Source organism: Petaurus breviceps, unplaced genomic scaffold (genome assembly GCF_028583685.1).
Source record: "Petaurus breviceps papuanus isolate PSGF00001 unplaced genomic scaffold, PetGlider_PUasm1.0 490, whole genome shotgun sequence".
NCBI lineage: Eukaryota > Metazoa > Chordata > Mammalia > Diprotodontia > Petauridae > Petaurus > Petaurus breviceps.
In genome coordinates, this window is record NW_027186352.1 from 30,574,939 (window position 1) to 30,592,778 (window position 17,840).

The window sequence follows — 17,840 nt, forward strand, 5'->3', positions numbered from 1 at the left end:
GGAGGGAAGGGAGGAAGGAAGGAAAGGAGGAAGGAAGGAAAGGAGGAAGGAAGGAAATAAGAAAGATATAGATGAGATGACAAAAAGAGAGGGAGGAAGAAATAAAAAAGGAATGAAGGAAATGAGAAAGGAAGGCAGGAAGAAAGTAAAAGAAAGGAAGGAGAAAAGGAAAAGGAAAAGAAGAAAAAAGAAATCTTTATCACAAGAGGTAGCATGGCATCACTGGAATAAAGAGAACTTGCCTGAAGTCAGGGAAAAAGAAGAGCTGGTTTTGAATTTGCATGACATTGTGCAAGACACAATCCCTGGGGTCAAAGTTTCCACCTATATAAAAATGGGAAAAAAATATGTCCTAGGGTTCTGGAATCATGGATTTAAAGCTGACTGAGTCTTTAGAGGTCATCAGATTACAGATGAGGAAATTGAGGCCCGGAGAGGTTCAATGACTTGGACAGTGTCTGAGGTAGCATTCGCTTTCCATGCATGGATGTCCCTTCTACCACCACACCTATCATCCTAATAAAAAAGTGTCTGGGACCAACTAATGATGTTACCCTGAACAAGAAATTGAACACCTCTGGCAACTCTCTAAAATGCTAAGTTACCCAGGAGTTGTCAATCTTCATCTTTGGAGGGAGGTCCCACAACAGAAAAGACCAAAACAAAGATGACCTGATGAACTTAGGAGCCCTGCAGTTAGAAGCCAGCTTCTGCCACTAAGTACTGTCTAAAAGTGGTATGGAGTTAGGAATGAAGATGGGATTTGTTTTACAGTTAGGAAAATTCTGAGAGAGAAAAAACATCCCAAAGGCACGAAGAGGCTTGTTCTCTCCAGAGGTAATAAAATATGCAAGAGATTACATATGTTTGTCTTATGTTTGTCTGGCAAACATTAGAGAAAGAAAAAATAAAATTCAAAAGTACTTAATGTCTATAATGGGATTCGCAAAACCTTTCCCCTCTTCCTTTCAATCCCATAGCTTTCTTGCTACCATGATTCATCATTCTAACTACTGGCAGCTGCCTGTGTGTAGAATTCCAAAGGCAGGAGCTTTAATTTTCAAATATATCAAAATATACACGGAAGCCTACCGGTGATTATACTTTTAAATTGGGTTTTTAATGGGCCATACATTAAATGGCCTCATTTCATGATGCAGCAGTCATTCCTTAGGGGACAAGGAAAAGGATGCTGTATCAGCTCACCCAGTCAAGTTGTAAGACCGAGGGAAGGATCTCATTTGCATTCCACCCAAAATGTTCTCCAGGGAAGAACTGTTTTTGATGGAAGAGAAAACTATCTCCCCAGATATTACCTGGTGCTCTCCAAGGGCAGAGACTTTCCCAAGACCATAAGCCATACATCAGACCGGTGACGTCTAGCACTTCACCGTTCAACCTCAACAGGATTCATTAACTTAGCCACTCATGGTAGAGTAATATTTCTCAGTAGGTTACACAAATTAACTTCATGCTTTTGACTGGGCATGGCTGTTGCGGCAAAGAGGAAGTCTCGAGACCCTGGGACAAAAAGGAAAGGAGAGATTTGGAGACAAGTTAAACCCTGACAGAATTTTCCAGAATGATACAATTTGAGAATTTTAAAATAAGACATCTCAGACATCAACTACTCAAATTGCCTTTAGGAGAGGCTGATTAATCCTCCTTCTCTGCACATACCTGATCTTTTTCCCCTCCTATTTCCCTATTGGGTAAGATAGATTTCTATACCTGAATGAGTGAGTGTGTGTATTTATTCTTCCCTCTTTGAATGAATTCCAATGAGACTGAGGTTCAAGTACTGCCCATTAACACTCCCATTTCCCCCTCTACTATAAAAACTCTTCCTTGAATGCTTTCTTTATGTGAGAAAAATTTTCCCCATTCTACCTCTCCCTTTCAACCCTCATCGCTCTTTCACACTCCACATTTTTTAGATCTTCCCAAAGAAGTCAACTCGAACTCATGCTCTCTGTCCATGTAGATTCCTTCTAACTGCCCTAAAAATGATAAAAGTTCTTAGGAGTTACATGTATTGTCTTTCCATATAGGAATATAAATAATGGGATTTTACTGAGTCTCTTATGATTATTCTTTCATGTTTACTTTTTTATGTTTCTCCTGAGTCTTGTATTTAAATATCAAATTTCATATTCAGCTCAGGTCTTTTCATCAGGAAAGATTGAAAGCCCTCTATTCCATTAAATATCCATTCCCCCCCAAAAGATATGCTAAGTTTTGGTGGTAAATTATGTTTGGTTGTAATTCTAAATCCTTTAGAATTAATCCTAAAGCCTTCCAGAACATCATATTCCAAACTCTCCACTCTAATATAGAAGCTACTAAATCTTGTGTGATCCTAACTTGTGACTCCACAATATTTGAATGTTGTTGTTTTTTTTTTTCTGGCTGCTTGAAGTATTTTCTCCTTGATGTGGGAGTTCTGGAATTTGGTTATAATATGCCTGGGAATATTCATTTTTGGATATTTTTGGGAGGTAATTACTGGATTATTTCCATTTTTATTTTATCCTCTGGATCTAAGATATCAGAGCAGTTTTCCTTTATGACTTCTTGAAAAATTATATCTTGACTCTTTTTTATCATGGATTTCAAGTAGTTAAATTATTCTAAAATTATCTCTACTTGATCTTTTTTGGAGGTCAGATTTTTTTCAATTAGTTATTCCATGTTATCTTCTATTTTTCTTTTTTTTTATTTTGTTATTTTAAATATCTCATGGGCTAATTTGCTTCCATTTGCCCAGTTCTAATTTTTAAGTAATTATTTTCTTCAGTGAGCTTTTGTACATCCTTTACCATTTGGCCATGATGTCATTAAAGTGTTATTTTTTTCAGTATTTTTGTAGCTCTTTTTCCAAAATGGCAGTTGTCTTTTCATAATTTTCTCCCTTTGCTCTCACTTCTTGAGGTAATTTTTGCTCTACACTATTATTTAATTTTGAAAATCATTTTCAGCTCTTCTAAGAATTCTTGGTGGGCTTGTGTCCAATTCACATTTTTCTTTGATGTTTTGCTTATATTTGTTTGGACTTTATTGTCTTTTTCTGAGTTTCTGTCTTTATCTTCCCTGTCATCATAGAAGTTTTTATAAGGTTATATTTTGTTTGCTCATTTTTCCAACCTATTTCTTGATTTTGAACAATTCACATTTTTCTTTAGTGCTTTGCTTATATTTGTTTTGACTTCATTATCTTTTTTCTGAGTTTCTATCCTTATCTTCCCAGTCATCAGATAGGTTTTTATGAGGTTATATTTTGTTTGCTCATTTTTCCTACAATATTTCTTGATTTTGAACTGTATGTTAAACTTGGGCTCTGTTCTCACTGGGGAAGGGGGGAGCACTATTCCAAGTTTTAGGCTTTTGCTCACTGCTATTTTCAGAGCTAGTTCTTGGGGGTTGAAGTTTTGGGTGCTTCCAAGGTGGTATGATTGGGATGTAATCATTGCTTTCCTACTCTTCACTCTGGTGCTCACCCAGGAAGGGCTTCTGTGCCTGTGTTTGAAACCATATTGTTACTCAGGATCCCTGCTCCCTTGTGACCAAAACAATACTGCTCCTCAAGCTCCCTCTTCCCTTTTCACTATAAAATGGTGATAATGATAACACTTATTTTATAGGGTTATTATGAGGATAAAATAAAATAGAAAGGCAAATCTTAAAGTGCAATATAAATTCTAGATATTAATAAATGAGTCACTTGATTTATGAGTCAGTGTGGCACAATGATTAGAGCACTGACCTTTTAGCCCTGACTGACAAATCACAGCTGTGAGCAAGTTACTTAATCTCTCAATGTGCTAAAGTTCCTCTATAAGACCCTGAGACAAGCTGATGATCTTCACTGGTAGGTGGAGTTTCCACAGTTAGGAATTTCCTATACTGATGAAATTGAGTACACATATGTGATTACTTATATTTTAAGAACTTGGAGCTCAGAAAGCTTAAATGATTACAAGGATACATTGTAAATTAGTGGAAGAACCTTAGAAGAAAAATAGGTCATGTGGGATTTTCAGACCAATAATCTTGACTTCTCTGACTGGTCAATAAATATCGACCAACTAGTCAGTTTACCTGGATTTACTTGGTTTTTAGCCAAAAAATAAAAACTTTTGGAGTTTTCATTTAATTTATTCATTTACTTTTCTGTTTTTGTTTTGTATGGATGCAGTGCCTGAGATTTTAAATACAGAATGATTCAATTCAAAAAGCATTTATGTGATTTCTATATGGATGGCACTGGGAATGCGAAAGGGAAAAAACAGCATCTGAAGTCAATAAGATTATATTCTACTGGGGAATTTTGTTTTAGATTTTGGCCAGATGTGTGATTTCATCAGTGAGTGGAATTCCCAGTGTAGAGACTCCCTCCACCAGCATAGATTGGTAATTCATGTACAATTTACAATCTTAAATTGCCTGAGTCAACTAATTGAGAAGTTGAGTAGCTCCCAAACTTCATCTGAAACTGTCACCTCCAAACTGAGCAGTTTTCTCTAATCGCAAACCCTAAAGGTCTTTCTTAACAATCCATCTTCTTGACCTCTCTGGGCAGCTTTTGACACTGTTAATCACCTCCACACCTGAATACTCTCTCTTCTCTGTTTTCTAATGCTCTCTCCTACTTCTCACCTTGGAAGCAGGCCAATCCAGACTTAATTATTACCTCTGACACAATGGCTGATCTCCAGTTCACTGCTCATTCACAAGTTTTATTACAGATCTTAATCTATCTCATGCCTATTAACACATGCCCCTGTATGACTGTCATGGGGTCCAGTCTTTTTTTTTTCCTCTATTATCTCACATGGTGATTTTTATTGCCTTTCTGCAAATAATTCCCAGGCATATATGTATACACACATTGGTGTTTCTCAGTCATTTTCTAGTCGTATCTGATTCTTTTGGACTTTTGTTTTGGGTTTTCTTGGCAAAGATACTGGAATATTTTGTCATTTTCTTTTCCAGTTCATTTTACGGATGAGGAAATCGAGGCAAATGGGGTTAAATGACTCACCCAAGGTCACTCTGCTAGTGTCTGAGGCCAGATTTGAATTCAGGAAGATGAGTCTTCCTGACTCCAGGTCCAACACTCTATACACTGTGCAACCATGCTGCTATATATTTATGTTTATATATATGTATATATACATATACATATGTATATATACATATGTATATATACATGTACATACATATGTGTATATACACACATATAAATATGTTTATATACAGAGGGAGAAGAAATAAGATCACTATGTGAGATTATATATGTATATATAAAATAAATATACACAAAAAATTTACAAAAGCACATATATACACACATATACATGTATATACATAAACACATATGTGAATATAATCACCTCCCTATCCCCTAAACCTTCCCTCTCCCAGACTTCCCTATGACTGTCAACGAAATCCAGACTATACAGAATCATCCAGTTACCCTGGCCTTCACTCTGGTGTCAACCATAACTACTCACTCTTACTCACTCTGAATATATAGTTCATTATCAAATCTTCTTGTTTCAACCTTCACAACATCTCATAAATGTTCACTCCTCTCCACTCACTCAGGCATTAGATTGGTTCAGACTCTCCTCATCTCTTACCTAGACTATTACAATAAATTCCTATTCATTTTTCTGGCTTCACCATTTTCCTCAATGGAATGCATCCTCCAATCAGATGGGAAAGGGATCTTATTAAAGCCTGGCTCTAACCAGGTTACCCTCCTACTCAATACATTTTGGTGCCTCTGTATTTCCTCTAGTATTGAATATAATATGTTCTATCTGGCATTTAAAATCCTTCCCAGACTTGTCCTACCTAATTACCTTTCAAGCCTTCTTCCCTCTTAGTCCCCTTCACAAACTTTACAAACTGGTGAGAAGGACACTTGTATTTCCTCAAACATGACTATCCATGTCCCACATCGTTGCCTTGTGTCACGCTGGCACCAGTGTCTGAAATATTCTCCCTTGTCAGCTCTTCCTTGTAACTTCTTCTGGCTTCCTTCGTTACTCAGCTTAAATTCCATCTTCTGTAGGAGGCCTTACCCAGGCCCTTACCCCCAACCCCAGTTGTTAGTCAAGTCACCAGGCATTTATTTCATGATGACCATGTAACTAGCTCTGAGTTAGTGCTATCCCTTCTGAGATCACCTTTACTCTACTCTGGATAAACCATATATGTATCTGGTTACTTACATGTTGTCTCCACCATTACAAGAGAAGAGGACAGTTTCTCTTTTGTCTTTGTGTGCCCAGAGCTTAGCACACTGCCTGGTATACAGAAAGTGCTTAATAAATGCTTGATGACAAACTGAATGACTATAGTCACCCAATGGTTAGTTACTCTAATAAAATCTAAATCAAGTAATCTTTCTTCAAATCTTCTCAGTTTAACAACCTCAAACAAAATGTAAGATAAAGTCTACTCTCCTCAGTTTGAGCCACAAGGTCCTCTTCAATCTGGGTCTGATCTACCTTTCCAGTCTTATTTCATAAGGGTGCCCTTCACAGGTTATGTGAGCGAGTCACCTGGGACTCTGGCTGCTCCCTATACTCAACATGCCCTGAACTTATAGGATCACAGATCTGGAAGGGGTCTTAGAGGTAATCTCTCCATATTTACAGATGAGGAAAGTGAGACATTGAGTGGGTAAGTGACTTGTCCAGGAGCACACACAAGCATGAGGCAGCAGTTGAGCCAAGGTCTTCTGGATTCAAAGTACAAGGTCCTATCACCATGTCATGGTGTCTGTCTCATGTTTCATATCCATGTCATGAAATCCCCCTCTTCCTCTGGGGCCATGGTCTATAGGAAAGATTCCCTGGTCCTTGATTTTAAGATCTCTCTAACTCTTAAAATGTTCTTTCTGCTTATTTTCATCCCTTCTCACCTTATCTATCTCCCCTTACATTCATCTATGCAATGTATCCTTCCACTCAGCAGAACGGAAGTTCAATAAGGTCATGTTTTCTCTCTGTCCATGGAACCTCCATACAGTGCAATAGGTGCTACATAAATGGTCATCACTCAATAAATGGGCAGAATTGATTGATTATTATGAGGCATTGAGGCTTCACTGTGTGTGGAAGGCTAGATGTGGAGTAGGAAAGACCTGAGCTCAAATCCAGCCTCTTACTCACTTTGTGGCTCTGGGCAAGTCACTCAAGTCTGCTTCAGTTTCTTCATGGGTTAAATGGAAATAGTAATAGCACCAACCTCTTAGGTTTGTTGTGAAGATAAAATTATATATTTGGAAAGTATTTTGCAAACCTAAGAGTGCTATATAAATATTATCTACTACAACAACAACAACTACTACTACTACCACTATTACTACTACTACCATTATTTTCCAGTAAGTTTCGATTCCCTCACAGATTTTTTTTTATGGTCTTCAAAGGAATGGGGGAAATTTATGGGGATTAGATCCATGATTTCACTGGTTTAGAAAACATCCATATGAGGAAACTCCCTCCACTGATGCAGCTTGCTATATTCCCTGCAATGTATAGTCTTGAGAACCATCCAGAGTACTGAGAGGGGAAATGATTTGTCCAAAGTCACAGATCTCGTTTGTGGCAAAAGTGGGACTTGAATTCATGTCTTTCTGGCTCCATACCTGACTCTCTTAAAATAAAATTAATACTACAAGCTTATATTTCCTTTAAGCTTCAGGTTTTGCAAAAGACTAAATGCATTCTCTCACTTGACCTTGGCGTGCTCCAAAGCAAGGCAACCTGGACTTGGAGATGGAGGAGTTGGGGTCAAATCCTTCCCCTGACATTTGATGTTGGACAGGTCACCTGCTCTCTCTGGGCATTGCTTTCTCTTCTACTGTACTCCATGATGGTCACTGACATTCCTTCCAGCTCTCAATCTCTGCTCCTATGATTGTTCTGGGGCATTCTCTAGGCAAACTCATTCATTCCCTGTCTGGAGCTTCCACTGCCTAAGGCTCAGGCCAGATCCAGTTAGTATTCCTCAGACTCTGCCCTCTAAACACTGTGATGATCCAAAGAGCAGAGGAGGTGGGGGTGGATGCCTGCCTCCCCCTGCAGAATGAAAACTTGGGTTTAAAAAGAAAGCAATCAGCCCAACAGACTGAGCTGATTCTTTCTACCACAGCTGTTCTGTTTTATAAAAAGGCAGCCACAAGGTGAAATGGGCAATCGATCTTAAGGGGACTCTAAAATAAGGAAGACTTTTTTCTCCTTAACCAAGACCAGATCCTCATCAGAAATAGCAGTCACCCCATCATTGCCACATGCTCCCTGGTTGGGCACAGAATGCTGTAGTTATCACACTGCCAAGTTAGTACTGTCCTCCCCTATTTCTTTTCTGGTCCCCAACTATTATACTAAAGAGCTGCCAGGGGACAAGGGAGAGTTAGAAACTACAAGAGTCTCAGTGAGCATTTGCCAAAGCTTCTGTGCCACAGAAGTTCTATGATCATCCAGTGAGTCAGACACTGAGAAATAACACCGAGCAGAACCTGGATGCCATTGAAAAGAGCCCGGGTTCAGCAATTCAGTTAGAAGGGATGATGGTGGAGTCCCTTCCCTGGTCAGAGAAGGAAAATGAGTCCAAGATAAAGGCTTAGAACTGGAAAGCAACTTAGAAGTCATCCAGTCCAACCCTCTCAAATGACAAAGGAGAAAACTGAGGCTTGGAGAGGTAAAGGCTTAGAATTGCAAAGGACCTCAGAAGTCATCCAACTCAATATCTTCAAATGACAGAGACAGAAATCAAAGCTTAGAGCAGTAAAAAGATTTGGGGGTTTGTCCAATCCAACTCCTTCAATTGAGAGAAAAGGAACATTAACCCGAACACAGCAGTGTGATTTTGCCAAGGTCATACAGACAGGAAATGGCAAATTAACAACTCAAACCCTGGTTGTCTGATGTCACCTTCAACTCTACATTACACATGATCCTAACATAAATTTAGGAAACAGCAGTTGCAGGTTACCATGGACAAAGACCATACTCCTAACCAAGACTAACCCCTCTACCTACTCAAGAGATCCATTTCATCTGTCTCCTCCTGCCCACTGTTGCCATTCCCACTCTATCATTCATTTTCCATCTCTCTCCCTGTCTGCTGGCTCATTCCCTACTGTTTAAAAACATCCATGTTTCTTCCATGATGAAAAAAAAATATTGATTCTTTCCTCCCAGCTAATTATTACCTCTTTTGCTTTGTGTGGCTAAAAGCCTTGAAAAAAATCTACAAAATGTGCCTTCTCTCCTCTCATTCTCTAACCCCTCACAATCTAGTTTCCAACATTATTGCTCCACCAAAACTTCTCTTTCCAAAATTACTAATCGTCTCTTAATTGCTAAATCCATTGTTTGTTTTTCCTTAATCCTCATTCTCTTCAACCTTTCTACAGCCTTTGACACTGTTGGCCATGCTCATCTCCTTGATAATCTCTTCCCTCTATGGTTTTAGAGCATCATGTTCTCCTTGTTCTCCACTTTGCTGATCAATCCTTCTTGGTGGATGTTCATCTCAATCACAATTTAAAAAGCAAAGACGTCCCACAGGGTTCTGTCATGGAACCTTTTGTCTTCTCCCTCTATACTACTCCAATTTATGACATCATATCCCATGGAGTTCATTACTATATACCTCTATGCTAATGATTCTCAAATCTACCTATCCCGCTCCAACCTTTCTGCTGACTTTCTAGCTCGCATCTCTTTTTTTATTCAAAATTTTATTTTAGACTCAAACACGAGAACACAAATACAGAATAGAGAAAAGAAACAAAAACACATCATAAACTTACATATTGGAACTTAACTACAAAGTTAGAAAAAAAGCATGTGATCTGTGCAGCAGAACATAAGGGAGGATTCAAAATATGTAACAATACATTTTCATTTCAAGAAAGCCTATATGCTAAATAATACTCGTTGTGTTGAGAATTGTCCATGTTTTCTTTGCTCCCTTGTAAGTTTTCTTTTGTTCTCTGCTGTGCACTTTTTTACATTGTTCTTTTTTCCCTCCTCCCAACCCAAAGGCTATAATAAAGTTTAGATATGATTCCTATAGCTATAGATACATACATACATACATACATATATATGTACATATATAGACATATACTTTCCCAAACCTATTCTACTCCTGATCTTTGTTTTTATTTATGTATGTGCATATCTCTTGTTTCCTGTCCCCCATGCCTCCTCTACTTTACTTCTACCTACTTCTTTGCCCTTCTATGACTTGCCTACCCCCTCTGGGGACCCCTCCCTATCCTTCCATTCTCATAAATCTAAGCACCTTTCTATGCCCTTATTTAACCTTTCTCTCACCCTCCCCTCTAAAGATCCCTCCCTTGTCCTCTCCCCCCTCTCTATGTCCCCATTGTTTTATTTCTTCTGAATTTAGAAGACTTACACACACAAACACAAACACAGTTCCTTCTTTTTTTTTTTTTTTATTAAGCAATCACGGTTAAGTAACTTGCTCAAGGTTACACGGCCAGTTATTTCTGGGTGTGGTGCTGAGTGTCTGAGCCTGGGATTCGATCTCCAGGTCGTCCCAACACTGGAGCCGGTGCTCTTACTCACTGAGCCACCTGGCCGCCCCTCACAGTTCCTTCTTAAATCCATTCCCAATGACAGTAGCTTACCAGAACTACCAGCCCTCCTCCCTCATCTAATTCCTCTGTATCAGTTATTCCTCATTTGTATAAAATAATTACTCTTTTAAGCTGTTCATAAATGGTTTTATTTTTTAAATTCATATCATAATCAGGTTTACCCTAATCTTTCTTATGAACTACCCAATTATTGATAAGAATCTTAGACGTACATTTTATGTATATAAAAAGTAAACAATCTGTCATTATGAATCCCTTATAATCAACCTTTGTTGTGTGACTTATATTTCTCTTGTTTTTTTTCTATGTTGAATCTTCTATTAAGTTTAGGATTTTTAAACAGCCTTGAAAGTCTGAGATATCAAATATCAAATATCCTTTTTTTTCATTCAGTATAACACTTAACTTTGCAGGTTATGATATTCTTTTTATTATTTATTTACTTTTAGTTTACAAGATTCATTTCCAAAAGTTTTGAATTTTCTCCCCCTCTTTTGCTACCCCTCCCCCATCATTGGGGCATGTAATCTGATATAGGTTCTACAAAAACCTTCACATTAAACATTAGTCAAGTTGTAAAGAAGAATTAGAACCAATGGAATGAACAAGGAGAAAGAAGAAGTGAAGCAGAACAAAACCAAACAAAAAAGAGAGGGAGCAAGTCTTTTGCTTCCATTTGCATTCATACTCCGCAATTCTTTCCCTGGAAGTGGAGAGCCCTTTCCATCATGAGTCTCTTGGAGTTGTCTTATAACTTTATATTGCTGAGAGGAGCCCAGTCTATCAAAGTTAGTCATCACAGATACGATGTGTCTTTAATTGTGTACAATGTTCTCCTGGTTCTGCCCCTCTCACTCGGTATCAGTTTATGTAAATCTCTCCTGGTTATTATGAAGTCCATCTGTTGCTTTTTTCTTACAGTACAATAGTGTTCCATTACATTCATATACCATAACTTGTTTAACCATTCCCCAATAGATGGACATCCCTTTGATTTTCAATTCTTTGCCACCACAAAAAGAGCTGCTATAAATATTTTTGTATATGTGGGTCCTTTTCCCACTCTTATGATCCCTTTGGGATACAACCTTAGAATTGGTATTGCTGGATCAAAAGGTATGCACATTTTTATAGCCCTTTGGGCATAGTTCCAAATTGCTCTCCAGAATAGTTGGATCAGTTCACAACTCTACCAACAATACATTAGTGTTCCAATTTTCCCACATCTCCAACATTTAAGTTTTTCCTGTTTTGTCATGTTAGGCAATCTGACAGATGAGATGTAGTACCTCAATGTGTGATATGCTTGACCAGAACCCCAGATCTTTTGCCTTTTGATATATTGTGCTCCAAGACCTGTGGTCCTTTGAAATCTCTGATGCTAGGTCTTGTATGATTCTAATTGTGTCACCATCATATTTAAATTGTTTTAATCTTAATGCTTTTAATATTTTATACTTGAGCTGGGACTCTTGGAATTTGATTGTGATATTCCTATGAGTTTTTCTCATAGAATCTCTTTTAAGTGGTAATCAATGGATTTTTTCTATTTCTACTTTCCCCCTTGTTCTAATGTTTCAGAACAACTTTTCTTTAATTATTTCTTATATTATTGTATCAAGATCCTTTTTTTGATCATAACTTTCAATTATGTCTAATTATTATTATGATTGTTATAATCCAATTATCTTTATATTTTCTCTTCTTGATCTATTCTCCAAATGTGTTATTTTTCTTACAATATATTTCACTTTCTCTTCTTTTTTCATTATTCATAATTTGTTTAATCATTTCTTGATCTCGTATAATTTCATAGGGTTCATTTTATCTAATTTTCGAGGCATCATTTTCTTCCATAAGATGATGAATCTTCTTTTGTAATTGACTGACTTCCCTTTCATTCCCTTCTTGTTTTCCTTGGATTATTCTTTTTTTTTTTTTTAGTTTTTCTTCCATCTATGTATTTGATTTATAAAGTCTTTTTTTAAGATCTTCTAGGAATTCTTTTTGGGAAGGTGACCATTTGACATTACTCTTTGGGGGTTTCTTTACTTCAATATCCTCCCTGAAGATGAACCCTGGTCATCTCTCTTCCCATAATAGCTTTCTATTGTTGGATTCTTTCTCTTTTGTCTGCAATTTTGTGGTAATAGTTTAAATTTTGTAATTACCTCTAGCCCATGATGTGGGAAATGGTGCCTCTTGTCCCAGATCTTCAGTTCTCCCTTCTAGCCTGAAACCAAAGCCAAACCTCCAGCTTCCTGTAAGTGCCCACAGCCAGGGGCTTTTTGCTCCACTGCTTCTGCACTCACCAGGCATGTTCTGGTTCCTTCACACCCTTGCTGCTCTTCACAGCACAGCTGGGTCTGCCATTCCTTATCAGCAAAGGTACCCTCAATATTCCTGGGCTCAAATGCCCAACTCCCCTCACTCTCTGGGGGTAAAAGTGGCTGGGGCTGAAGCAGTCTCTCAAACCAACTAACTGCAGGGCTTACTGTTTGTTGTTAAAAATGGAACCTAGCCTGGAGGTGTTTACTTTTCACAGGGACCAAACCTCATCTTGGGATTTTTTTTTTCTCATCCTCTCAAATTGTCCCAGGAAGACCTTGGTTATGCCCCTATTCTTATTTATCACCACCCACATGTTGTTTGCCCTGAGATGCTATTTTAACCCTTTTGTGGAGGAAAGTTTTGAGAGCTTAGGATTTTATGACCTGCTCTGCCATCTTCCCAGAATCCTCTAACTTACTTTTCTGACTTTCTTTCAAACATATCAATGCGGATGTCCAGTAGACATCTTAAAATCAACATGTCCAAAAAAGAACTCATTATCCCCCCCCCCAAACCCTTTCTCCTTTTGACATTCCCACATGAAATGTTGATTCACCAATTAAGACAGGAGACCTCAGGGCAAAGGTATTTCCAAGATGGGAAAGCTGTTGGAAAAGATGTAGAGAGGATTCCAGAGTGAGCCAGATTGAGGGGCTCAAAGAGGACCATTTACTGAGGAATGTGGGGCCAGTACATTTTAAGTCAACAAGGCAGTGTGAACAAATGGAGTCATAGCATAAATTAAGCACTGATTAAGTACCTTCTGTATTCAAGGTATCACTAAAAAGAAAAAGACAAAAACAAAACAGCACCTACCTTCAAGTATCTTTAAATCTGCTAAACAAGGTCAAGAACTCACCAGTTACAAAACATTTTAAAACATATACTACCAGTAAATGATATAACTCTTTAGGAAAAGAGTTAATAACACCTGTATTCATTTTTGACATTATTTTTATTCATAATCTAAACCGATTTGGCTTAGAAATGGCAGGATTATCATATTAGTGCCTTTTTAAGTTGCTAGTAGACAGAATCCTGAACGTGGTATCATCAAGACCTGAGTTTACATCCTATCTCACACTTACTAGGTGTGTGACCCTGGACAAGTCAATTAACCCTGTTTATCACAGTTTCTTCATTTTTAAAATGAGGATAATAATAGCACCTCCCTCACAGGGTTGTCATGAGGATCAAAAAAAGGTACAGTCGTCTTAAATGCTTCTTCTTGTTACCATTCCCATTCACTTACGAAACATCAATTTCCTCATCTACAAAATCAAAAAGGTAAGGCTAGATAAAATTTATGTTGGTACAATATATTATCCTTGCAATGTTTCTCATGTCTCCCCCACTCTTTCTATCCACCCAGCATCTACCCTAGTTAAGCTCAAATATAGATGGAAGTGAAGTTTAGGAAATTAATTAACCAAAAAAGAATGACACAGAAATCAGAGTCAAACTGATGGGGGGGGATGGAAATAGGTTCTACAAGGGCTCTAATCGATGAGTCCCTGCTATTTAGTCTGTAAGGAATTCACTAGGCTCAAGCAAACTTGGAGTCAGGATTGTAAAAGTTTATTGTTACACTTTATAGCAGGCAGGGGTTCTTAGGGAACTTGCAAACTTAAAGAAGTTACAGGTATATTTTTAAGGAAGCAAGACAGTAAATCAGATGTCAATTATGCTAACTAGGTGAGTAAGGGGGGGGGGGGTTAGGAAGGAGTAATGGAGTGGCCAGTGTTTAAAGGAACATGCAATTTTAATGTCAACTGCACAGGCGTATTGCCCATAATTCACTGGGAAATAGCCAAAAGGGGGGGCTACCTGGAGGTCTGTTTTCAGGCTTGAAACATCACTAAGTCAGCTAGCAGTCAAGACTGACTGAGAAGTACCTTGTCTGCCACCCATTAGTGTCATGTTTGACGAGATGGATGTTGGGAACCAAGGTTGACTGAGATTCAGGATGTGTATTGGCTGAGGAGTTAACTTACAGATAGTACATTGAAGGATTCATAGATGCATCTGGCCACTTGACTAAGGGGAGATATCATTTGCCTAAGCTAAAATGTTTCTAGATGGTTTAGTGAAGGATTCATAGGTGTAGCTTGTTATTGTTCCAAGCAGAAATAAATAGTTCATGAGTTGTTGCTGGGCAGAGTGCTGGTGGGGGAAGGGACAGAGTTAATGCTCTGAGGCTGGGGGGGGGGAGAATGTGATTTTACAAACTGGTTTTACAAATTGATTTTCAAACTGATGTTACAAACTAATATTACAAACTGATATTCCAGACATAGATCCCAAGCACCTCATCAAAACTAGCTCTTTAAGTGCTTAAGTTGGAATACTGCTGCAATAATCCATACAACTTAGAAACAAAGACCTCCACATTTTAGCTTCAATTTGGATTTTTCCAAACGGAGGCCTCCCTTGTCCACATTCATTTCCTAATGCGCACTTGGCCATGGTTTTGAATCTAACCCACCTAAAGGGAAAACTTTATTCACATAAAGATGTTCTCTAGATATTATGAATAATCCAAACACCTAACATGCGTAGCATCTTTGCCAATAAAAAGGCATATGGATATATGAAATAGAACATATTGACATGCTTTGAATTCATATTTTTAAACTCTAAGGTCAGAAAGAACTCTCATAGATGCCTCTAATCTCTTTGTCTCTGTCATTATCTACACATACATACACACACATCACATAGATGTATATGATTCTGTGTGTATAGACATACACACTAAAATGAAAATTTATTCTCAATGTAGTTCATAAATGACCTTGACAGACCTTTAGCAAAAAGAAGCAATTTTGTGGGAAATATTTTTATTTTAGAACCAGAAAGACAGATGTGGCAACCAGAATATCTCCTCTCTATGAATGAAATATATTTGCCACTTTATCTATTTATTTTTATTGGTTAAGAGACTCCTGATTAAGGACCAAACTAATCATATGTTACGACCATGGGAATCTGTCACATATCATATATGATTTCAAAGAACTACCAACTAATATTAGCATATTTCAACCATTCGCATAAGCACATCTGCTGAGCTAATCTATAATTTCACACCTGAAAAGTCACATCATTTCTAGCTAATATGTCTCAACCCATACCCTGATAATTACCAGATCATGCAGATGACACATGCCTGGGATAAAACTTTCATTTCACTCAGTCTTTGCCTTCTGTGGAACTTCAAGATCAAATGTCCTCAAACATTTTTCATTCGTATCACAATGTGCATTCAAGATTTGAGTGAAAATCCAGTCATTCCATAGAACTTGATATAAAGAAGTCAACAACTTTGCCCACTGGGCAACTTGTCCACACCTAAGCACTACCATCCAAAAAGCTCCAGAATATTTCAGCTATTCGATGTAAAATGGGTTAAGAAGCATCAATAGCCACTATAAAAACTGGATCATGTAAAATTCATCATAGTGGGGGGGGGAGAGAGAGAGAGAGAGAGAGAGAGAGAGAGACTTCAAAGGAAACTTGAAATAGCAAAAAGCATTGGAAAACCAGGCACTTACATTGTCCATATATTCTGAGAGTAAGTCCTGGAGAGCTTGCCGGATGGAGTTACATTCAGTGATGATGCGTTCCCGGTGGAAGTCCCGTGTGCAGGAAGAATCAGCCAACAAGGCTGCCCCACTGATGATAGCCTCTAAACGCTTCTCAAGAGAAGGACGAATTTTCTCATCACTCACTGTAAGTGGATCCAAGATTACTAAATTCTAAAGGGGAGAAAAAGTTTAGATAGGTTAGAATTCCACAGCCTTTTAAAAATTTCCTTTTGCTAGCAGGCAACATATGTCTTGGTGATGATCTTTCAAATGAGAATTTATGACAAGGAAATAGCATGTCTTAGAACCCTGTAGCTAGCCCTCTTCAAGATTTATTTCAACTGTTACCTCTTTAAAGAGGTCTTTCCTGATTCCATAACTTTTACTTTGTTTCTGTACTCATTCATTTGCACACAGATATCATTATGTCCTTGGTAGGATATGACCTTCTCAGAGGCAGGGGACTATGGGTGTAGAACATTGCTTATAATGTCTTTAGTTTTGCTGAACCACTTTTCCCCTCTCATTTCATTATTATAAGGAATGTTTATCTGTGAAGGAGAGAAAACAATCATGCATTAGGAAATGAAGGTGAAATAAACAAAGGGCAGGGATAGCAATTAGCTTGTGGCTTCATTGCTCTAGAGTTTCCAAATCATAGCCTTCCTCCACACCGTCCCTTAAACTTACTGCCTTCAAGAGCTGGTTAGAACAATGGGACATCAGTCAGTCAGTCAATAAACATTTGTTGTGTCAAGCACTGAGCTAAGTGTTGGGGATACAGGGAAAGGTAAAAGTCTGCTCTGAGGATCTCACAGTCTACTAGGAGAGACAACAACGAGGTATGAACAAACTATATGCAGACCAGATTGGAAATAACTGACCAGTCAAACGGACAACATGTTTCAGAGGCAGGGTTTAAAGCAGAGGTCAAGAAAAGATATTTAGTTTCTTTCAGAACAGGAACTCCTTGAAGACAGGAGTTGTTCTCTTAGTCTTTGTATCCCAGTTCATAGCATATTCTCAGTAAATGTTGAACTGACTCCGTCACTTGCCCCTACTATACATCACTGCTTTAACCTCCAGTTTCCTCTTTAGAGCATTGGATGAAATCTCTACTTCTAAAAGCATAGAATTAAGAGGATTTATTCCAAACTCTTCATTTTACAGAGTGGGGGGGGGATGAGAGGAGAGCAGGAAAGAAGAACTATTTTTATATAGTAGTTTATATACAACTAAGATTTGGGGGACACCTTGTACCTTACCTC

The 17,840-nt window shown here is 38.0% G+C and overlaps 1 protein-coding gene across 3 annotated transcripts in view; it reads right to left on the reverse strand.

Annotated features, from left to right (window-relative positions):
* CTNNA3 (catenin alpha 3) overlaps positions 1 to 17,840 on the reverse strand; it is a 2,053,326-nt gene that overhangs the window by 1,554,371 nt on the left and 481,115 nt on the right. For all 3 annotated transcript variants that reach the window (XM_069101886.1, XM_069101885.1, XM_069101888.1), the window contains exon 7: positions 16,540 to 16,743. In XM_069101886.1, coding sequence (XP_068957987.1) covers positions 16,540 to 16,743 — 204 coding nt within the window. The remainder of the gene's footprint in view (positions 1 to 16,539; positions 16,744 to 17,840) is intronic.